This window comes from Cyprinodon variegatus, unplaced genomic scaffold (assembly GCF_000732505.1).
Source record: "Cyprinodon variegatus isolate N-32 unplaced genomic scaffold, C_variegatus-1.0 Scaffold112, whole genome shotgun sequence".
In the NCBI taxonomy this organism is placed as follows: Eukaryota; Metazoa; Chordata; class Actinopteri; order Cyprinodontiformes; family Cyprinodontidae; genus Cyprinodon; species Cyprinodon variegatus.
Genome location: NW_015150565.1, coordinates 608,875 through 632,192, shown reverse-complemented (window position 1 = coordinate 632,192; position 23,318 = coordinate 608,875). Strand labels below are relative to the sequence as shown.

At 36.7% G+C, this 23,318-nt stretch overlaps 3 protein-coding genes across 3 annotated transcripts in view; all 3 read left to right on the top strand.

Moving 5' to 3' along the window:
- The window catches only part of tatdn1 (TatD DNase domain containing 1), a 5,573-nt gene extending 1,331 nt beyond the window's left edge, over positions 1 to 4,242 (top strand). Inside the window, exons 3-12 of the mRNA XM_015375019.1 lie at positions 1,407 to 1,456; positions 1,584 to 1,647; positions 1,811 to 1,954; positions 2,115 to 2,157; positions 2,383 to 2,468; positions 2,555 to 2,595; positions 2,794 to 2,870; positions 3,278 to 3,348; positions 3,817 to 3,943; positions 4,016 to 4,242. Of these exons, the coding sequence (XP_015230505.1) occupies positions 1,407 to 1,456; positions 1,584 to 1,647; positions 1,811 to 1,954; positions 2,115 to 2,157; positions 2,383 to 2,468; positions 2,555 to 2,595; positions 2,794 to 2,870; positions 3,278 to 3,348; positions 3,817 to 3,943; positions 4,016 to 4,118 (806 nt within the window). The 3' untranslated portion in view covers positions 4,119 to 4,242. The remainder of the gene's footprint in view (positions 1 to 1,406; positions 1,457 to 1,583; positions 1,648 to 1,810; positions 1,955 to 2,114; positions 2,158 to 2,382; positions 2,469 to 2,554; positions 2,596 to 2,793; positions 2,871 to 3,277; positions 3,349 to 3,816; positions 3,944 to 4,015) is intronic.
- A 2,722-nt stretch (positions 4,243 to 6,964) lies between these two features.
- rnf139 (ring finger protein 139) lies at positions 6,965 to 16,861 on the top strand. The gene is made up of 6 exons (XM_015375068.1): positions 6,965 to 7,504; positions 9,179 to 9,834; positions 9,986 to 10,133; positions 10,238 to 10,344; positions 13,014 to 13,265; positions 14,642 to 16,861. Exons 1-6 carry the CDS (start codon positions 7,342 to 7,344, stop codon positions 15,410 to 15,412), a joined length of 2,097 nt encoding a protein of 698 aa, XP_015230554.1. The 5' UTR covers positions 6,965 to 7,341; the 3' UTR covers positions 15,413 to 16,861.
- A 2,521-nt stretch (positions 16,862 to 19,382) lies between these two features.
- Positions 19,383 to 23,318, top strand: part of tmem65 (transmembrane protein 65) — a 39,228-nt gene continuing 35,292 nt past the window's right edge. The window contains exon 1 of the mRNA XM_015375001.1: positions 19,383 to 20,011. Within this exon, the coding sequence (XP_015230487.1) occupies positions 19,717 to 20,011 (295 nt within the window). The 5' untranslated portion in view covers positions 19,383 to 19,716. The remainder of the gene's footprint in view (positions 20,012 to 23,318) is intronic.

The following is a 23,318-nucleotide window of genomic DNA, read 5'->3' as shown; positions in this document are numbered from 1 at the left end:
CTAAACACTTCTGTAAGTTGGCAAATACAAACACAGGAAGTGATGGCAAGAGAAACACCACCAAACAGCATTAGAAGTCCTGGTAAAGGTGTCCGTCTCTTACTGATTATTTGATGACATATTTCCAAACCGGTAGAGCCACAACTGACGCCCTGCGTTCTAGAAAAAAAAAAATGATACAGGTGAGATTGATGGTCTTTGCTGACTCTGCATAAGGAGAAAGATCACAACCATGAGGATTCTCTCTATGGCTTCCTATATGTTTTCACACAAAACAGGGAGCATAGTAACTATATACAGCAGCTGTTTACAGGATGTATCGCATAACAAAGGCCCCACGGACGCATTGATGTCGGAGAGCCTTCACGTCTAGCCTGGATGACCCTTGTTACAATTCTTTCTCAGAAAGTCAGACTGTAAAGACAGGACCTTGAACCTACACTAACTTTTTCCCCCGCCTGTGCTGAGCATTCCTTTGCTCTGCTGACTGTGTGCAGAAGTCAGCCTGCAGCTGTGAGGAGAGACTGAATACTTATGTGATGTTATGTTGCATAGAAGTAAAGAACTACTTTATAAATTTCCCATTACAGCCTGTAATGCTGATTGCCAACTTTTTAGCTCTATCAACAAAAGAAAAGATCGATCTTGTTTTTATAAGTTTATTCGAACAGGATTTGAAGGAAGAACATGTGCCCTGACTTGAGGCCTATAAGATTGTATAACGTTTGAAGTACTAAATTCTACATCTGGGCAGCTGAGATGAAGGGAGTTGCTGGTAGGTCAGATCAACTGAGGGTCAGTTTACTTTAGGCAAATTCTTTCATTCGGTTAAAATCTTTATATATTAAGGCTGAAACAATTAATCGTATTATCATATATCCATTATTGAAATAATCATCAACTTATTTAGTAATCTATTAATTGTCTACTGGAGTATAGAGCCTGTAAAACATACCTTTAGCTGACAGAGGAACCTACTTCAGAGCAGTAATTATATAAAAATAGTAAATAAAATACTTAAACATTTTTCATTTAAGATTTAAAAAGTGTTTTATTTCATCAATATGCTCTATTCAGTACTCCTCAAGTGGAAAAAGTTTTAGTTTCACCTTGTTTTAGTCTGTAAAAAATGTTCTTTAACGAACCTTTTGCTATCTGATTATTAATCGAAGAAATAATTAACTGAATAATTGACTTGCAAATTAATAGTTAGTCACAACCCTAACCTGCTCATGTTCTAAATTATCGATTAATTCCTTCTTCTGAGCTTTTGACTTGATACTCAGCTTCTTGTGTTAGAAGGGTGGTAAAATATATTGGATGTTTGTTGTTTTCCCAAGATCAGTGTGCGTAATATCAATATTCTTTAATATTAATTTAGATAATCTCTGTTGTTTTTCTGATAGATGACTTTGATCAGATTATCAGCAGGGCTCTCGGAGTTGGAGTTGAAAAGGTTTGTTTGCTATTTATCACTTTGATGGAGGATATTGTGCATTTGGGTCCATGTTCATATTACTCCCCAGAATTAAGATTAATCTCATGTCTTTTTTCAGTAATAATAATCTTTTCTTGTGTTGCAGTTTATGATCACAGGAGGAAGCCTTGAAGATAGCAAGGAAGCTGTCAAACTGGCTGAGACCCGAGGTAACAACTATAAAAGAGTGTGTAAAGTTACAAACATTTAAAAAAAATCCCAATACGCCTGTTTTTATATTAATTATTCAGTTAGGTTAGAATCAGCCCTGTTGTTGTGATTATTTTTCAAATGTTGGGTCTGTATATAAAAGCAGTTCCCTTTTCATTGCAGGTGAGTTTTATTCCACAGTTGGTTGCCATCCGACTCGCTGCAGTGAGTTTGAGCAAACTGGAGAATCCCAGTACCTGTCGGGGCTGAAGGAGCTGGCAGCGGCACACAGAGGAAAGGTGGTGGCCATTGGAGAGTGTGGCCTAGGTGGGTCTAATTGGATGTTGAATTTATCACTCTTTTTTTTTTTCTTCCCATTAAAAGTCTCCTTTTATTTTCTTTGTTTAAGAAACCTACGTGTGGGTTCCTCAAGCAGATCACAGCTGACCTTTTTTGTTTCTTATTTTTGCCTTTTTTCTTGTTCCAGATTTTGATAGGTTGGAGTTTTGCCCGAAAGAGACTCAACTAAAGTAGGTTTTTTATGATATTTAAGTATTGCAACATATCGAATATAAAACGTGTGCATACTGCCAACAATTTTATTTTTTTCTATGTAAGAATTTAGCCACAAATTAGCACTTGCTTCAAATAACCTTATAGAAAAGTGAAAGATTGCTGTTTTCATAACTAAAACATATATCCTGGCTCTAGAAAAACTGATGTGTTTTGTTTATTTTCTCTCTATTCTTTTGCAGATACTTTGAGAAGCAGTTTGACTTGGCTGAGGAGACCAAGCTGCCCATGTTCCTCCACTGCAGAAACTCCCATCAGGAATTCATTGGTATTTATTTGCAGAAAACGAGTTTCACACCAGGCACTGATCTTACTAAAGAAAAAAATAACATACTTTTTTTTTTTTTTAAATAGAAATCATGAAGAGAAATCGAGACCGATGTCCCGGAGGAGTGGTGAGAAAACAGCTGATTTTCATCAATTTTTTTTTCTTTACCTCTATAAATACATAACTGATCACAGTTTGATTAGATTTAGCTTGAAGCATATTCTTTAGTCATTTGGTGATTTTTTTTCATCATTATTTCTGTAAAACTTTAAATCTGGTTGGTTGATAAGAATCACAGATAATTGGTTCAGGTTTTCTCCTACAGGTCCACTCGTTCGATGGGACAGCGGAGGATGCTGCTGCACTCGTTGACCTGGACCTTTATATCGGAATAAATGGATGGTCAGTAGATCTTCTAAAATTTAAAATTCAATATTTGAATTTCACTCCATCTGACTGCTAATTAGAATCACTTCTCATCCTTAGTCAGATAATATAGTATAATTTCAGCCATAACTACAGAAAGAATATGTTGTTTTAAATCTTTTTTAGCTTTCATTTGTAGTTTAATGAAAGGAACTGTCATAGTACCGTATGTTAAAAAAAGTATTAATAGCATGATGCGAAAAAGAACATTCTTACTTATTATAATTGATTAATCACACGTCTTAAGTAGGAAATAGAAATAAAAAGGTTTTATAAATAATCTATAATAAAAACCAAGCGTGGGGAGTTTTTCTTCTAGGCGTATTGTACAAACAATGTTGTTGTTTATTCTGTAAGCTATTGACAATATTCCAATTTCTCAGCTCTTTGAAAACAGAGGCCAATATTGAAGCTATGAAGTCTATCCCCACTGAGCGGCTCATGATTGAAACCGGTGAGACAACTGCTATGCTTACATGTACTGTATTATATATACAGCCATATTTGATGAGTTTGAGTATTACAGAAAAGATCAATTATATCAGGAACTCGATTTATGGCATGAAGCACATTACGACAATCTGGTGCACAGAAATTGAGGCTTTCAAGTTTTTATTTCAGTAAATTATGACTATTTTTCATTTAAGGACAATAAACTCATGACGTTTAAGAATAGAATATTATATCACACTTGAAGGCAATTAAAATAAGGTGTGATACATTTTTAACAATGCCTTTATTACTTTTTAATTTGTATTTCTTCCTTTGCTGTTTGCATCTTATTTTTATTTTGTCCATTCTTAGACCTAATTAAGCAATAGTATGATGACTTTACTTCATTACTTTATAAAAGTTCTTATATTTATAGTTATTAATAGTTCATAATAGTTCTTATGGATCTTTTTTGGTGTTTCTCCTTCAGATGCTCCATGGTGCGGTGTGAAAAACACTCACGCTGGCTCTAAATATGTTAAAACTACGTTTCCCACAAAGAAGAAATGGGAAGCAGGACACTGCCTGAAGGATCGAAATGAGCCCTGTCACATCATGTGAGTTTCTTCTTGGGGTAATTAGAGGGTAAAACTGAAGTTGGCTTGATATGAAATGTTTGTCTTTTTCAGACAAGTTTTAGAGGTGATGGCAGCTGCGAGGGAGGAGGATCCAGTGGAGTTAGCCAACTCAATTTACAACAACACCATCAAAGTGTTTTTCAGCTCCAGCTGATAATAAAAACACGTACAGATGTGCTCTGATATGAATTTGTGTTTATTTTGTGCCTAAATAAATGTATGAGTTAAAAATCTCCATTTTCTAAAAGGAAATATTCTGATGTCTCCTAATCTTCTGATTGCAGCAGTAAAAAAAAAAAAAAAAAAAACCCTTTTGCATTGATGCCTCTATAAGGCAGACAGGGGAAACGTTTAAAGCAATGGTTTATACAAGGACATGAATATCCATATTGATGGAAATATTTATTTATGTGCTATTTTTTGTTTTCCTAGTTTCCCTTTTTGGTTGTCCTGCTATCAAATGGAACCATCAGAACAAACAGTGGAGATCGTAGAAATAAACAAATGAACAGATAGAAAACATATACATGTTTAATTCTGAACAAATGTATAAGTGTTTATGATTTTAATATCTTTTCTTTCTGTTTCTCGGGTCGTTAGCGCTGAAATAAAACTAATCAGAAAAAGCAGAGTTGCCAAGTAGTTAAAACATTACATTTATTTTGGTGATTAGATGATAAATACAGACAACCAAGCTTAATTTACATGAAAAAATTGGGAATATATCATTTTAAATTAAACAAATAGAACTTGTACTGGAAGACTATCCTTTATTTTCCTGTTTTAATCATGTGAGCTGCTTTTAGAGTATAAAACTTTGTTTCTGCATCGTATTCAATTATAAACTGCAGGATCCTACTATATCAGGTATGGAAAAAATATGTTTACGTTACAGGTTAGAACGTTTTATTTGCAGCAAAACAAATTTTGTGTTACTAGAAAACTAAAAATATTTGTTATGGCCAATCAATTTAAATTCAGCATAATCTTTTAGGTTTAGCTGATATATTTTAAATGTCTGACTTTAGAAAAAAAAAAAAAGCATAATCTTTGATATGCCAACCAGCCTTCAGATATCAAACATTGGACAGATGCATGGGAACATCTGTAAGATATATTTTATAATCTCTGCATTATTAGGTTATTTCTAGAAGAAATCTTTGAATTTAGTTTCCTAAAATGCCAACGCATTAACCCCAGCTTTCATTCCTACAACATTCAATGCTGATTAGAGATGATTACGAAAATTGGAAGACAAAGTGTAGACCTTTTGGACATTTTAAATTGAATGCTCCTTTATTCAAAATATATTGATCCATTTAACCCTGTAATGCCAAATGTATCATATTTGATACATACGGTTTCTAAAATGTTTTGGGTCTGACACCTTTTGCATAATTTAATGGTAAAAACTTTGCTCAAAATCCTATCGTACACAATCAGATATACCTGATAACAGAGGGCAGAAGACTAAACAAAAAATTATTTTGACTTATCGCATAGTAATAAATTATTAATATCAAAAATGTATTTCTGTTTTTTCTTTTTAACATATTTTGTTAAGAGGGCAAATAAGGACTTCAAACCAAAAAAAAGTAATTTTCTGTTTTGTTTTATTCTTGGATCGGGCTTTAAAGGGTTAAAATAGCTTTGCAGGAATATAATAGTGCCTTGATGTGAAATGGTTTGAAATAAACATATAAGTAAAAAAGAAATGGGCATACAGTTTGAATGCTTTAATGGATAATTTACTAAAAGCTGTATATTTTCACTATTGGTAAAGGTAAAAAAAAAAAAATAATAGAGATAAAATAATGTTTTCCTTGCATTTTACTTTGTCTTCTTCAGAGAATAAACAGACATATTTGGCAGAAATAATCCTAGTTATCTAGTCCAGCAAATTACATTTACAGCTTAGATTAGGGCAGACCTCCTTGTTTGTTTTAGTTAATGTCAGTCAGTTAATGTCAGTTTGTGGGGGATGGTTGTATTGACTACTGGGCTACAGTCCACAAAAAGCAGAGGCATGTAACCCCTGCTCTAGATCAAATGGTGCAACATGAAGAGGCAAAGTTACTGCTTTCTCAGTGGGTCTATATCAGCCCTGGAGGGCAACAAACCCTTACGAACCTACAGACGTTCTACTCCTGTTCTGTTTAAATCGAGTCCATATTCAAATCTGAAAGTTTTTCTTAAATGTTGCTCTCGGTTATGATCAAAACAAGCTAATAGAAAAGGCCAGCTCTTTCCTCAGCCTTCATCAAATAGTGGGACCACAACAGGTTGTCTCAAATCAGGGGCTAATCATTTCCACATTCATTTAAAACTCCTTTGAAAAAAAAAAACTAAACTGAGTTTGACATCTGAAGACATCTGACATTAAATAACTTATATTCACATGACTTGAAATTTAAAATGTGTTACATTTTTGTATTTTTTGAGGGATCATTTTGAAATTAAGGTGAAAGAAGAGGAAGTATGGCAGCCGTTTTGACATTTATTACCTTTACTGAATATATATTTCAGATGTCTCAAATGCATTTCTTTCTAGTCAAAATGAACATTTAAGATACCGGTATCTAAAATAACATTCTTCCTATCTAAATTATACATTTCAGATAACTGAAATGTAACTCTTACTAGTGAAAATGACATCACATTTCCCATTCATGTGTATTGGGCTTTTACTTCCAGATATCTAAAATAACATTCTTCCTATTTAAAATGTCAAAAGGGCCACTTAATTTTTTTTAGGTATTGGAAAGTTTATTCTTATTAGTACAATTACATTTTTGCTAGCCTGAAAAGTATTTTTTGCTAAGAAAAAATTAATTTAGGATATCTTGTACATTTCTAGGAATAATCTTATTTTGTAGATCATTAAATGTAACTCTAGAGAGGACAGCGCTTCTAGTTATGTCAAAACAGCCTGCCATAAGAAGAGTTATGTGAAACTTGTTACGTCAGTTGCCACACCCACAGACGCAGATACTACGTAGCGTTATTACGCCTGAATAAGCAAACAATTTCAGTGGTTCTAGTTCTCAGACTTAAACAGAAAGAAACCGCGTTTTCATTGATAACTCCGTGATTTTGTTTAATCTACCAAACTCAGGATCTACTGGAACAGCCTGACATCTAAAGACTGCCTACTGGGAGAAAACTGGGATTTCATTATTTTACAGAAACAAGAGAAGCAACAGGAGGTTGGAGCAGGCTAACATGGCGAGCCCCAGCAACTTGCCATCTCCCGAGCAAATGTAATACCTAACAAATCTGGAAACGACAGGGGCGTCTGTTTGGAGGACTTTTACACAGCTTGGTATTACATGGAACACCGGAGCTGACCGGGACTACAACGCCAACGCTGTAGCCGTATGGCGTCCACCCAAGCCCGGTTAGGCCAGCAGGCCTTAGCTTTGCTGGATGTGGCTCTAAGAGTTCCCTGTATTTTCATTATCGACGCCATTTTTAACTCTTACTACGACCAAGGTTCGGGATGGGCCGGGTTCACTGGAAAGGTCCTGGTCAGAGTCATGGGTAAGCCTTTTTTTTTTTTTAAGAGGAAAGCTGCCGACAGAGAGCCAAACGTCAGTGCTAGCAGCTAGCGCTAACACTTAAGCTAGCTTAGCCGGAGCTGCGGTCCAGCGGCACCTGTCAGACAGAATAAAGCCGTCTTAACTAGCAGCAGGAGCACTTACTGGGTGCAAATCTGTTTGATAAACTGCTTAAGTATAATTTAATTTTTGTTATTTGCCGGGCTCCGTCATTAACTCACTCTTGCTCACTAACTACTAGCATAAAATGTAAAAGCACAGGTGTAGTGTCAGTTTTAGTCTCGCCGTTCTGTGGGGAACATTCTGACAGCTTCTCATGATAATGCCTGTCCAAAAAGTCACTTCAAAAAGAAACCCTAGCCTTTGTTGACTAGTGGTTTAATTTTTTATTTATTTTTTTTGGTGGGGGTTACATAGTCTACAATCAGTAGACATTTTTAATGTAGCTTTTACAGCCTAATCTTTGTGGAGTAAACAGACAGATTACATAACTACAGTGTGGAGACCTTTGAACTGTTCAGGACTACAGTAAAAACTTCTTGTTAATTCTTGTCTTCTTGTCAAAACAAGACTTGAGTTCAGTTCTATTGAAAGGTGGCCATCTATTAGGCTAAAAACAGGTTTATAGTGCTTAATCCTTTATAGGATAGGTTACCATTTTTGATCACTTGCAAACCCCTCACAAATGGAGTCCCCCCCCCTCCCTAAGTGAGGTCTACAAGCACAAGATTTATATCCAGCCATTCAGGAAAGATACTGCTACATGGCTGTATGTCTTATTTTGGCATTTGACCAGGTAGATGAGCCCTTGAATGATTTATTACCAACTGTAAATTAATTTGAAAAAAAGTTAACAAGTCAAGAAAGACAAGGTATAAAGTTAACTGAAAAGTTAAAAAATAGGGTTAAAAAGTTAATAAGCCTAGTTAACAATTATATTTAGGTGTATAAACTAAAAAATGTAAGTTCCAGTATCAGCATTAATGCCTCTAAGGTTATGTTGGACCAAATAAAATGTGTTTCTTTCACTTTGAGTGTTTTTTATGAATTTCTTATAGAAGCCCTTTTGTTATTTTTCTTAATATATTCGGTCAAGTTAGCGTTTCTTGTTATTAGATTGACTTACATTTTTGCCATCAAGATATCCCTATTTTTTTATATTTGAAAGGTAATAAGGTCGTGTCCTGGATTCCAATAACACTATTGGCTGGAAATTTGGATTTTTAAAGGATTTCATTGAGTGCCCTATAAAGGGTTAAACTATTGAATCTTTTTGTTCCATATTACCAACAAATATTTATTTTGGTTTCATGTGACTGATTGATACAAAGCAGTGCTTAATTTAAACTTTAAAGATAAATGGTTCCTCCTATATCAGTGCCTCTTATAAGTAATTTTAGGAAGTATGTTTCTGACAATTGGAAAAAAATGTGTTTTCCTCAACTTCTTGCTCCGTCTCACCTTTATGAAAAGATTGTGTCTAAACAACAATATCCATATCTAGTATTTTGGTTTATTTAATTCCGATTTGTGCACATGAATGCAAAAGAGCTACAGATTGACATGCACATTGCTGTGTTTCCTGACAAATTGGAATTTTCCTGTAAACCTGTCCATCGTCCTGCTCACGATGCCTGTGGTACGCTCTCTCTTTCAGGTGTCCTCATCTCCACCGTGGTGCTGCTGCTTTCCCAGAAAGCCTTGTTCAAATTCTACACCCTCTTCCTGGCTGTCCTTCTTGGCTTGGCAGCAGTCCTCATAAACTACTACACCACCTCACACATAGACTTCTACAGTGCGTACTACAAAGCAGCTCTGGGGTTCAGATTGCTGCCTCGAAATGGGACGACGCTGTGGCTCGGCATGGCTGCCGTCCAGCTGATCTTCGGCATTGCATACGTATTCCTGCTCAATCTTCAGTCAGTGTTTGCGGCACTGGTGGTCTTGGACATCATGATTCCTCTATGGGGGATGATGATAGAGCTTCCTGCCGATGTCAGGCATATGACGGCGGTTGTCTCGGGCCTGGCGCTCGCTCTCAACACGGCCGTCTGCCTAGCCATGAGGCTCAAGTCGTTCTACTACTCGTGTCGGTACGTCTACCTGCTGGTGCGGCACATGTACAGGATCTACGGGCTCCGGCTGCTGCTGGAGGACACGTGGAAAAGAATCAGGTTCCCCGATGTCCTGCGAGTATTCTGGCTGACCCGGGTCACCGCCCAGGCGCTCATACTGGTTTATGTTGTGCGAGCGGTGAGGAAGGAGAGTGGTGATGCAGCCGGTGGGGCAGCGGATGGGAGCGCTGATTCACAGGTAAGGAGCACCGTTCAGAACTATGAAGAATGGAATCATTGGAAGAAAAAAAAATCCTAATCTTTACGACTGTATAAAAATCTTCATTACAGAATTTTCTGTGCATTTTCCTGGAAAAATTTCTTACTTTTTGTGTATCTAATGTTTTCAGGGTTACCTGTTCAGCTGGGATGTTTTCTGGGATCTGACAAGCAACCTGATAATTTCTGGATGCGATTCCACCCTGACTGTGTTGGGCATGAGCGCAGTCATCTCTTCCATGGCACACTACCTCGGCCTCAGCATCCTGGCTTTCATAGGTAATGTGTTCTCCCTGTGAATTCAAACGTATGTGATCTACAGGATGAACCATTGTGTGAGAGGTTCCTGGATCTGAGTCTTATCTTTTTTTTTTAATGTCCAGGTTCCACTGAGGAAGAGGACAAGCGGCTTGGCTTCGTGGCTCCTGTTTTGTTCTTTATTTTGGCTCTGCAGACTGGGCTCAGCAGCCTGGATCCAGAGGAACGTTTGGTACGTCCCTGCAGCAGTCATGAACAGTGCTTTTTTTGCATATTTATTTCAGCATTAGTGCAGCATGTAAAAAGCATTCCTAAATTATTAACAATTGGTTTTCTTTTTCTTAAAACATTGGCATGGTAACGGCACACTGAGACGTTAGTTTTATTTGAATCCTGCACATAGGGTGTGGTGTAGCTGTAAAACAAGGGCCTTAAACACAGGCTATTCATCCTGAACCCAGCCGGTTTGGGCTGGACTCTCAACCTTTCACCTTCGCTGTCTTAACAGTTAAGGTCACTTCTCGTAAAAATGGACACAGCTAGCTGAATGTCCCGATATTCAGTTCATTTTAGTAACTTTTTATTAACAGAGCCTTTTAGAGGAACTTTTCCAACATTTTGCCAACTTAAATGTTTATATGTTAGGCTAAAATAAGGTGGTGCATTTATTTTAAAATGAAATATAAATAATACTTTTTTAAATTATTAATTTTATTTATATTCTAAGTGCTTTATAGTGCAAATATTTTGGCAGTATGTCTCTACTAGCTTAGCACACGCCTTAAAGAATAGCAAAGTAGCTCAAGATCAGTCAGATTGTGCAGAGAGCGAGATGTCCTCCTCAGATTAAGGCTGAATACAGATTTAAATCTGTACTTGAACTGGTCCTTTTAACACACATCTAAAATATTTCAATCTTGGAGCGATCGCTATATTAAACTTTCTGACTCGATGTGGAAAATATTCAATACTTGATACCATGAGGTCTTAAATAAAAGATAAATAAGGGCAAAAAATATCTTTATCAACATGAAAAAAATGACCTTTTTAAATCTGAACATGGTAAATCCTTTCTCAACAGGAACACAGATGCTGGTTGAATAAGTGTATAAATCAATACAAACTAAACATTCTAAATATAATCCACTTTGATAATATTTAGAATTGTTTGATTTATTGTTCTTTTGATGCGCAAATAATCCATAAATGTGAAATATAATCCCAGCAAACATATGCAAACAATGCTGGACTTTAGTATCAGTACCGTTTCACATAGTGTTTGAGTGTTTATATACTTTATGGAGCTTCGGTATATTTGACAACCCTTTCAGCTCTTGTAAGGAGAAGCTCCTATCAGGTCAAGTCTTCTTCAGCCTCTAACAGCCTTGCTAAGATTCATCCGCCCTCTATCAGCTCTGGCAGACTGTGGTGTCTCTGCTGCAGAAAAAAAAGATGACTCAAGCATAGTGCTGCGATGTGATGGTGTTTGTTTGTAGTATTAGCCTCCTGCCAGACTCATTGTTTTGTTCCCAGGGCAACAGGTTTAAGTTCTTTCTCTTTACATATCATTCTTTTCCCAGATAAAAGTGGAAACAAGACTTGTAGTTTCTTTCAACGAAGGTTGTCTTTCACCCGCTCTCTTCCGTAAAGTCCAGGTTATCCCTTTATAGGGCAGGTTAACATTTTTGATCACTTGTATACAAATGGAGTTATTATTAATTAATACCTTAAAGGTTATGTTATGTTGAGTGTTTCTTTCACTGAGTGTTTCATGAATTTCTTATAGAAGAAATGTTGTTATTGTTCTTAATATATTCAGGCAAGTTGGCTTTTATTCTTATTACATTGATATCAATTTTTGCTATCAAAATGTTCATATTTTTTTAAAGGTTACAAAGGTAATAAGATGTGTCTTGGATTCCAATAACACTATTGGCTTGAAATTTTGATTTTCAAATGATTTCACTGAGAGCCCTATAAAGGATTATTTGAGTACGCAATAGATTTGCTTTTCTTCCTAAAGATTGTTTCCTCCTGCCGCAGAGTTTCTGAAGGCCTCTTGACTGCTTCTCTGAAATCTTTCTCCTAACCTGCTTCCTCGGTTTAGGTGGACAATCATATCTTAATAGGTTGCGGTTGTGCTGTAATTGTTCCAGTTTTAAATGATGGATTGAATTAGATGAGAATAAAGCTTGTTGTAAAGATTGTTGTACAACCTAACCCTGCTCTAAATGTTATCCTGCTGTGTGGCCTGGCGCTCAGGTAGCTGTTTGTTTTTGGTTGAAATCATAGTAAATTTAAACAATGCAATCAGATATATTTTTACCACTTGACATCAAATGAACAATCAATTTTACCCTCTTCTATTATAAAATGCTTTATACAGACTGTATGTCATTGGATGGGATTTTGTTTTCTGTTTAAAAAAAGGGAAATGACTTGATCAGATTCCTTTAACTGAAATGAGTTGGACTGATGTATTGCTTTAAAATGGTTCTTGTTATAAATCAACAGAGAACAGGCAGTATAGAGGCTTAATGATGTAGGAAATATCAGAACTCCAACTGTTCACAGCAAAGAAATAAACAATTATACATTGTCAAAAGTAATAAAGATGAATTTGTGTAGTTCAGGAGGCGCCATGTTTAATATTCAGCATGGCTTCATCTGAACCAAAATCAGCAGCTGGTCCTTCAGAGCCGTTGAGGAGGAAGTTGTTTCTCTCACCCAAGGGTCTGATATTTAAAGTCTAAATTATTGATGTCATTGAATAAACGTCTGGCGCCACTGTTTTGTCGCGATTCTTAAATTGTAGACTTTACAAGTGGCCTTTGGACTGTTCCTTTGTAAGATAAAAAACGTATGTGTTGGTGAGAGAATGTCTGTCTCTTTCTAACAAAGGTCCGCCTGAGCCGAAACATGTGCCTTCTACTGACGGCCATCCTGCACTTTATCCACGGCATGACCGACCCCGTCCTGATGTCTCTCAGCGCATCCCACGTCTCCTCCTTTCGCCGCCATTTCCCCGTGCTGCTGGTGTCGGTGGCCCTCTTCGTGCTCCCCGTGGTGCTCAGCTTCGCCCTCTGGCATCACTACGCCTTCAACACGTGGCTCTTCGCTGTCACGGCCTTTTGTGTAGAGCTCTGTCTCAAGGTGAGTTTCAAACTTTTAGCGTCGTTTCTACTTGAAATGATGTATGATTATTTTACAGTGTCTTTAAAGTTTCACATGCACTTTGAACTTTGTGCCACATTGCTGCTACAAAATTCATTTTTATGGGGATTTAATTGAATAATAAAATCAATGGGGCATTACATTGGGATGTATAAATGAAGGGTTTTTTAATTTATTTTAATTTTTTTTACAAAAACGGCAAAAAATAAACAGATTCATACAAATTCCCTCTATGTTTAATAACCTCAGTTTAAGTTCAGCTTCAAAGTTTGTTTACGTTGGTGAAAATCATTTACAGAGACCAAGAAAGATTGATCTGCATTAAGGCTGGTTTATGCTCAGACACCAGGTTATCTGTGTGTGTCATAGTTAATGCAGATATGCCCCGCCCCTTCTGCAGACACTCTGCTGCACCTCTCCAAAATTGTAGGTGACCGCAAACAGGAGACATCTGATTGGTCAAATTTACGTCCGCTCTACATTATGCGTATTTCCTGTTTGGTGCCTTACTGGCTTGTTTTGTTTGTATGACCGCCATTGTGGAAAACAACCCGTGAAGATGGACCAGCTTGAAGAGCGAGAGCGTAGAACGCTGGGACCCTTTTTCCACCTGGATCCCTGCTCTTTTTTTGCCTTCATGTCCCTTCATTGTTGCACAAACTTACTCCTTGCATTTTTCAACTTCCTCACACTAGAAAAACTTGAAATCTATACAAGTCATTTTCTTCTTCAAATGAGTGCATTTGTTCTTGGATTGATGAGGTAAAAGAGACATTTTGCCAATGGAACAAGACGATTTACATTTAAAATAAGAACAATTGCATTGTCTTATTTCAAGTGCATATTGTCTAATTATCTTATTTTAAGAGTAAAACTATTGATTCCATTGGCAAACTACCTTTTATACCAACTAGAATTAAGGGTAAATACACTTAATTTAAGAAATATTTACTTATTTCTAGATCATTTTTCCATTGCACCGCCTCGGCCGTATCTAGACCCACAGCTAGTTTGTCATTGTGCCTCTGGCGTTGTGTAACATAGTGCAGACCACGCTTCAATATTGGGCTTAAATAAAAAAAAAATATCTGTGTTATAAGGCGACAATTTCACTGCGACACACTGCTGCGGAAGCATAACCACCATTTTAGAGCTGTCGAGAAGTTTGAGGCAGTTTTAACACATGGCCATGCTTAAAACTGGACTGTTTACCTGAAGCTCCTGGAGTCTGTGTAATTCTTTGTCCTTAAAGCTGTGGAGCTGCTGTAAAGGTTCATCAGCTGAGCCTGTTTGCTCCTGTGCTGCAGGAACCATCGATGCTGACAGATCTGACACTTCTCCTCTTTTCGTTTCAGGTCGTGGTGTCCCTGACCGTCTACGGTCTCTTCATGGTGGACGGATTCTCCAACGTCCTCTGGGAGAAGCTGGACGATTACGTCTACTACGTGCGCTCCTCCGGAAACATCATAGAGTTCCTGTTCGGGGTCATCATGTTCGGAAACGGCGCCTACACCATGATGTTCGAGTCGGGCAGCAAGATCCGAGCCTGCATGATGTGCCTGCACGCCTATTTCAACATCTACCTTCAGGCCAAGAACGGTTGGAAGACCTTCATCAACCGCCGCACCGCGGTTAAGAAGATCAACTCCCTGCCGGAGGTCCGAGGGGACCAGCTGAGGGACATTGAAGACGTGTGCGCCATCTGTTACCAGGACTTCGCCAACTCGGCGCGCCTCACGCCATGCCACCACTACTTCCATGCACTGTGCCTGAGGAAGTGGCTGTACATCCAGGACACGTGCCCAATGTGCCACCAGCGGGTTTACGTCGAGGAAGACGGCCGAGACAGAGCCGCCTTCTCCAACAACAACGGGGGCTATGCAGCGCCGCAGGACGCCGCTGCCGCCGGCCCACCAGCGCAGCCTGACAACCAGCAGGGACAACCGGTTGCAGACCTGCTGCCAAACGGAGCGGCAGGCGGTGCGCACGCTGCGGGAGAGCCGCCCCGGCTCGACGACCTGGTAGAGGACAATGACAGCATAGAGTATGACGAAGACGAGTGGGGGACTCGCACGCCTGTAGAAGAAGAATATATGAACGACGACACAGACTCTACAGACGACTGAGAGGATCTATAGAAAATGACACAGATATATCTTTATTATATTTAAGTTAAAAAGAACTACTAAAAACACTTAATTTGTTCTCGGAAAAATGTCAGGGATCTCAGTCTGATTCTCCTTAGTTTCTTTTTGAGTTTTACTCTCTAAGGGCTTGTGGAAAGAATAATAGCTGCTCTCATTCTGTGTGTGTGTCGAGTGGATGTGTGTGCAAGATGTAGACCAAAAAGATCCACAATATTTTATTTAAATTGAACAAAAAGTTATTTAAAAACAAAGTTTCCCATGATGGCATAGCTTTTCTTGAAGGGAATTTCTCATCATCCTGGCTTAGTTATCAAAATTCATCTTTAAAGGCCTCCATGAAAACGGTGTTATGATGACGTCTCTGTGCCGACGATTAACGTTTCATAAAAATGTCGATCATGCTTCCTTGTAATTTGCAGAAAATGCTGGATGGTATAAATGTTCAATTTTTTTTTAATGACTAATCACATTCAATTCTTAAGTTTATTAGTTTTTCGATCCTTTTTTTGTCATCTCATAAATCTGAATCATTGATAACCCTGCTGTTTTCCGCTTTGCCAAAAATATTTGGTTTTCAATCAAAAGTATCTGATTTAACATGCTAAGTGTTTTTTGTTTTGTTTTTATTTAGAGCTACAGAAACTTCTAACCACATCTCTTCTCTCCTCATAGTCCAACATTTATATCAAGATCAGCTCAGATTATGGTTAAACTCAGTATTTTTGGCCTTTTTATTTATTCATGCAAGTGAAAGCCTTGTGAGACGGCCCAGTGCGAGGGCTCGCACTGATGGGAAAACTGAGGCGTGTCTGATTAATTAAAGAATAATTTACTACTGTCGTCCCTGATATACCTCCCATTGCTAACTACTGGTCTCTTCTGTGACCTCGCTTACTGTGTACGTTGTCGTACATATAATGAAACCTGTTCACATTTTAATATGAGAGGTTTCAGGTGATTTGTTAATATTTACACATTTTTCTGCAGTTGTTCAATTTGGTTAAATGCTTGTTTCAGGTGAGGAAAGACTACTGGTTCTACAAATTAAAAATCATACTTATGGTAAAATTGCCAACTGAACTTTTTGAATTACTTGAAAGGGAAAAAGTATTTTTTATATATATATATCAGGTAAAATATTTTTTTTTTCTCCAGATGGCTCTATCAGTCTTGAAACACTTGTTTCTAAGTAGCATCACTTCTCAATGTGTCCCTTGTGCAATATGGCTAAAGCGGAAAGCTTATTGTCTCATGTCCTGGGTCTTAAACCTCCGAATATAACTCGAATCCTTCTACATGGGACCTGATCAAGTCTGGGGAATGCAATGAAAGGTGATTCATATATGAAGCATTTTGATTAGTCGTTTAAAATCAAAGCTTTTTGAAAGGCTTTTCGGTTTGCCTTTTGTTTTGAAAAGACTGTGTAAATAAAAATGTATTTGATATTTCATTTTGAACACTGTATTTATTTCAATGTAGTCTGGATTTCAATTATTTAATGTTTAGTTAACCTTTAAAAATTGACCGTGATGATTCAGTTAGCCGCTAGAGGGTGCTGTTCTCCATAATGCTGAGTAAGAAAAGAATAGAAATCCCTTTTATTGTCACAGAAGGAGAAAATTCAGTTTTTTACAGCAGCAAAAACAGAAAAAATTATTACACAAACGTGAACCTTAGAAAAATGTATAAAAAACTAAAAAAAACTAGTGAAGAGTTAAAAGATAAAATAGTGTAAAGTGTTTTAAATGCTATTATAAATACTGTGCAGATGGAGAATAAAAACCAATATACAGCTATGGACATTTTTACAGTAATGGATATTTGGCAAAAATGACATCAGCATGTTATTTAACTGACGTAGGTAGAAACTGCAAAATCAGCATGAATGTAAAAATGTATTGAGGTTGTTGGGAACAGTGGTGGTTATAAAGTCTTCCAGCTGCTGGGAGGAAGGATCTGTGATAACACTCCCTATTGCATTTAGGGTGCAGCAGTCTGTCACTGAAGGAGGGTTAGAAGAATTTAATGCTTAATTTGAATTTTAACACTTCTTAGATGTTCATCCAACTAATGATGGAATTCTTGACAGAAATAAATATAAAACAGTCTCTTTTCATAAAGAGTAGAAGGATTGGTTCTGTAAAGTTATGGTAGGAACCAAAGAAAACCTTTAATGCTTTCCTAAAATTAAATAGAGAAAATGTTATCTATGTGATGCTAATGCAATGACTTATTGTTTTTTTTTTTGTTTTTTTTGCATTTTGTAGATTCTGATTTACAATATCAATCCTTTTATCATGATTTGTCAGTTAAACTAATCAAATAATTTATTAATCCAGTGGTTACCTAGAGTAATGGCACACAGACTCTAAACTTACCATTTGCTAAAGTATGACCTACTTACAACAGAATGTTTATATGTTTATAAAGTTGCTAGAAATGGGGAAAAAAGACATCAGAGTTGCATAATTATCAAATAAATGCTGTTGAATTAACAGTAGAGAAGATAAAATATGATGCATAGTGACCAGTGTGAAAAAAAAAATCCAAATGCACCGTATAAAGGGAGACCGAAGACAGTTGCAACATTTTTTGCAATTGACTCTGTTATTTAAAGAACATTTGGATTTGACAGACCAGATGTTTATGTAATATACTCCGTTTATAGTCAAAAACATTTTAGAGTTCATTAAAGAAAGTTAATTCTTCCTTTTTTAATCTGAATGCAAAAAGTCAAGTGTTGCAACTCAACCCAGACCTATAGAGGCTGCTGACCTCTAAACTGATATCCAATCCGCTAGGGTTTAAATTACATATGAATTCGGTCAATTATCAGTACATGCAAATTTTACCTTACAGAAAACTGGGCTTTCAAAGCCATTAGGGATAAATGTAGCTCTATGATAGATTTAACTATAAAACTGTCACAAACACCCAATAATCACATACATATTTGACAAATATAGTGGCGTCATTGGCAGTTTTTTTCATATATATTTCTATAATTAGACTAGTCACTCTATCCTCCTTTAAATGGTTGTAAAAGGCAAGAGCACAGACACATGCGCATACGTCTGTGTTCATACCTCATGTGGGGGCCAATAAATGGCTAGCAGTGGTCTTTCATCCAGGCTTCTAATTTATTCATTGACGATTCTTTTGATTCTGATTCTATAATTCTGTATAGGTGTGACATTTACAGAAGAGGATTAGGGCCACTGAAAAAAATCAAAGAAGTTAACAGATTTTTACATTTTATTTCAGTTTAATATTGGAAAAAAGACTTTTTTTCTCAGATTTCTTATTTTTTCTCAGAATTCTGACTTTTCTTAAAATTTTGACTCTAATCTCAGAATTTTGACTTTTTCTCAGAATTTTGACTTTAATCTCAGAATTTTGACTTTTTTTCTCAGAATTCTGATTTTTTTTCTCAGGATTCTGACGTTTCTCAGAATTCTGCCTTTTTTTCTCAGAATTCTGACTTTAATCTCAGAATTCTCAGTTTTTTCTCAGAATTCTGACTTTAATCTAAGAATTCTGACTTTTTTCTCAGAATTCTGACTTTTCTCAAAATTTTGACTTTAATCTCAGAATTTTGACTTTTTTTCTCAGAATTCTGACTTTTTCCTCATTTTAAACTGAAATAAATTTTAAAAATCAGTTAATTTTTTTCCTTTTTTCAGTGGCCCTAATCCTCTTCCATATAAATTAAACCTCTTGCATTGCAGTCATTTACCATTTCGGTTAAATACTGTGGACAGAGTGACATGTTAATTATTTCACGGGGGTACTCAGTTTTCTGCAGCTCCGCCCCTGTGTGTGTGTGTTTTAATTATCTGTAGAGCTGAACTAATGACACTATTTAATTAACCATACTCTGAAAGGATTGATCGGAAGCATAGCTTTATTTTGAAAGTCCGGATCAGCAGCTTCCGGTGATCCTCCTGACTTGACTCTCCTGTACTTCCAGTTCTTCTGTTGCGGCTTCAACTTCATTCATGTGTCAAACTCCGGAGCACCGAATCCTCAGAGATCATGAGGTTAGGGCGAGGGAAAGCGACAAGAGAGACCATGTCCGTCTTCCTAACGTGTAGTTCTGCTTTTACATCTTTCAAAAGTCGTCGATTCATTCTTTAGTTGACGTCGAATGAGGCTAGTAGGAGCGACCGACAAGCAACTTTATTAAGCCCCAGCGGTAGTCGTTCGTGGAGCGGAGAGTCGCCTTCGTGCCCCACCGTTCGAAAAACCCTCCAATGAAATAGCTTTTATAGACCGACTTAGTTATGTTTACAGGGTCCATGTTTAAGGTTTGCCTACGGAAGGCTCTCTGGCCGGCGGTACAGAAGTTACCGTCGGGGTTGAAGCAGTCTCCAGCGGCGGCGGTGGAAGCGCTGTTACTCCCGGGGACAGCGCGACATGTACCGAGCTGCTGGATGGGAACACATGGGAGAAACGAACCGAGGGAGACGCTCAACTGTCCCACCAGGGCCAAAGAGTTCATTTATCGCCTACACCCGAGTGAGAGGACGTGCTTACTGAAGGAGCTGCAGATCTTCGAGTCCAAAGCCATCGCTCAAGGTAAGAACCGAGCAGCCCGGGTTAAAGGTGGCAGCTCCATTACACACTGAGATTTAATGGGAGGGCAGGGATTATTACCTGGAATAGCGCCAGGAGTTATACCACTCCCATCTGACTCACATTAAAAGCTGCGGTTTATGCTTTGTGACACTGAAGGATGCAAACTTTATGCGTTGTTATTAAACTCTCCTCCCTTCTTAGACTGTTTTATTAAAGCTACAGTTTTTATTTATAAATATTTGATTGAAATTCAACTAGGGTTGTCACGATACTAAGATTTCAAACTCAAGATTGATACTCAAGAAAAATATCAGATAATCGATATGATTTTCCATACCAGGGAATAAAATTGACAAATAATTATAGCTATTTATTGAAATGAAAAAACTTAATATCATCATGGAGTTTTCTTATCATCAGAATATCAGATTATGTCAGTTGAATAAACATAGAAATATATATATATATATATATATATATATATATATATATATATATATATATGTACACATGTACACATCACACAAGTCTGCTACAGGATCATACTGTCTTGTAAAAAGACAAAGAAGAAGGTTGGAAGTAGACATTTTTACATTCCTGAAGAGTCTGAGAAGTTTTTTTTTCATGAGTGAAATAACTTTGTATATATCTCAGATAATTTTTAACATCCACTGCTGCTGTGTTGTTTTGGAGAGTTAAACATATTTACATGCAATCTTGAATTGAACTTGAATTTAATGGAAATACCTGGAAAAATTTGCCTTTTCAAAATTAGCAGAATATTGACATGGTTCTCTACATATTTGTTATGAAACATGAACCCCCCCTGTTAATTTCTACATCAAAATAGACATTGGTTGTTAATATCGGCCCAGTTTTACTTATTCGGCCGATACTGATATCCTTAAAAATGACAAATATTGGCCAATAACGATATTAAGGTTGATATATTATGCATCCTTAAAATAAATAACCCAACTCTAACACAATTTAACAGTATTTAAAGGTTGCTTGAGGAATACTTCAATCTGCAAATAATCCAAAAGTCTAAACACTACTTGTACTAATTGATACAATTGCAAATTAGTGTTGTAAATGGATACAGTTTTGAGTATCAATGCTTTTGACAATCCTAAATTCGACTCATTATCGAGACAAAGAATAAAGTCTGAGGCTGCAAAAGAAGTAGTAAACAAGCCCTGATGTCAATGTGATAACATCAGGGTGGTTTACTGTGGGACTGGCTCCCGTTTCAGTGCATTATCTTTAATAGTAAAAGCAGCAGGGTTGGTTTAGTCAGAAAAAAAACAGTAACCCATCAGGTATTAAACAGCAAATGTTGCACTCTGGGCTAACTGTAATTAGGAGTAACACCAGCAGAAGAAGAATGTCAGTGAGTGGATTGATATTAAATGAATGTAAACAGCTTAATATCGTTTACTGAATATGCTTCCACAAATCAAGAGGTTAGATATTTAGGACCAGAAGAGCCGAAATATCGTGAATAATTTATTTCAGTATCAAAGTTAAACTGCAGATCTTTTTTTTCTTTTTAAAACATGTCAACAGTTTAACAGATAATTAAATAATTTCAATAAAAAATCTTTGTTTTGATGGAATGAAAGCATTATATCTCTATCTTCACATTAACACCTCTCGTAGATTTAGTTTTGAAATAAACTTTTAATATTTATTTTTATATTTCTTCTTACTGGAGCTGAGAAACAAAGAAGTTTGATGGCAAGAAAGCCTCCTAAGCTCAAAGATTTAAATCGGGGATGTTTCTCTGCTCCAGCGAACCTGATTGCATTACCTCCTACTATAAGCAGCCATCATGCGCAGCAGAGGCCTGTTTATCAGCCATTTATGTCAGGAGTGGAGGCAGGGAAAAATTTAATCATGCAGGACATTGGGATCCTGATGATGAGGGTTGAACAGCGATTATTAAAAGGTTAATTCAAATTTTAAGTGGTCAAAATACAAGTATTTATCAGTTTTTTGCTTTTAAAAAAAGAATAAATTTCTTTGCTCAAATTTAAAACCTGTGTTATATTGATACCCATCCCATTTCCTGACCGATAATTTTTAATCTTGCAATCTGTAACTGCCCATGTCCCACTAATTATATTGAATCCTCCTTATACTGAATCCTCCTACTGACAGATAAATGCATACTGTGCTTAAGCACAACCTTAAAAAATATACAGATTGTAAAAATTAAAATTATGTTTGAATAAAAAAAAGCATAATAATTTAATTATATGTATGTAATAGCTTAACAATTGTTTATTGAATAGTGGTCCCTTTATGGAGGCTGTAATCTTACACCTTATTGTCTAAGTCAGTTATTCTCAACCTTTTTATGTCATGACCCCCAATTTAACATTCACTATTGTCAATGACCCCTCATATCCCGATAAATATAATCATAAATCTCATTTACATAATATCACAAGCACTTATGAACTCACTTCAACATTCAGTTTGTTTCATTTTACTTTGAAACACACCAGGATGTTTTTTTTTCCAAAGATCAAGCATCAACTTTCTGAACAGACCTACAATGGTTGCTACATCTTATCATTTTGCTGTTAAAATGTAAGAAAAACCAAAAAAAAACAAACGTAAACTTTATTTTTTTATTACGGTAATCAAATAAAACTGTAACAGCATGTTTTATGCTTTAATCAAAACAGTAGAAAACAGCCCATGTTTAATTTTAAACATCTATGTTTTTGAAAGCTTAGAAACGGCCACGCAGAGATGACTCTCAACTCTGAGGAGTCCTGATCTGCATTTGTTTCTTGTGTGTGTTAGCGCAGAAAAGGTCTTTTTGGACAGATATGCATTGAAGCCTATTTTTGTGAAGCCTATTTACAACAGACAGTAAGACAGCAGACAGGTTTTGAGTAATAAAAGGCCTCTTATAGACCAACTGTTAAACGTCCTAATGTCCGGTCTAAAGTTTCATTAATATTGCACATTTACATTTTTCCCAAATGATTTGGCAACCCCCAGAAATCATCTCGCGACCCTGATCGGGGTCATGACCGCAAGGTTGAGAATGTCTGGTCCAAGTAATTTATGGCTAACCTACCATGTTTCACGCCAAATTACACAACATTTTTCAGGTTTTGCAGGCCGTCTTGGTTGTTCTTCTCCGTCCAAGATCAGTGCCAAGCTATGCTTAGCTCTCCCTCTTTCTGTCTCTTTGCTTAAATTGCTTTATAAGGAACAAGCGACGGAAGGTGGTTCTCATCACCTCTTGTTTTTGAACATGAACATGTTCACTTTATTTCACCCTGAT

Bases quoted from the DNA above. Each gene is read 5' to 3' on its own strand.
- rnf139 (XM_015375068.1), top strand. From the start codon at position 7,342: ATGGCGTCCACCCAAGCCCGGTTAGGCCAGCAGGCCTTAGCTTTGCTG. The intron at 10,134-10,237 runs GTAATGTGTTCT...TTTAATGTCCAG, and splicing joins CAGCATCCTGGCTTTCATAG to GTTCCACTGAGGAAGAGGAC. The intron at 10,345-13,013 runs GTACGTCCCTGC...TTTCTAACAAAG, and splicing joins TGGATCCAGAGGAACGTTTG to GTCCGCCTGAGCCGAAACAT.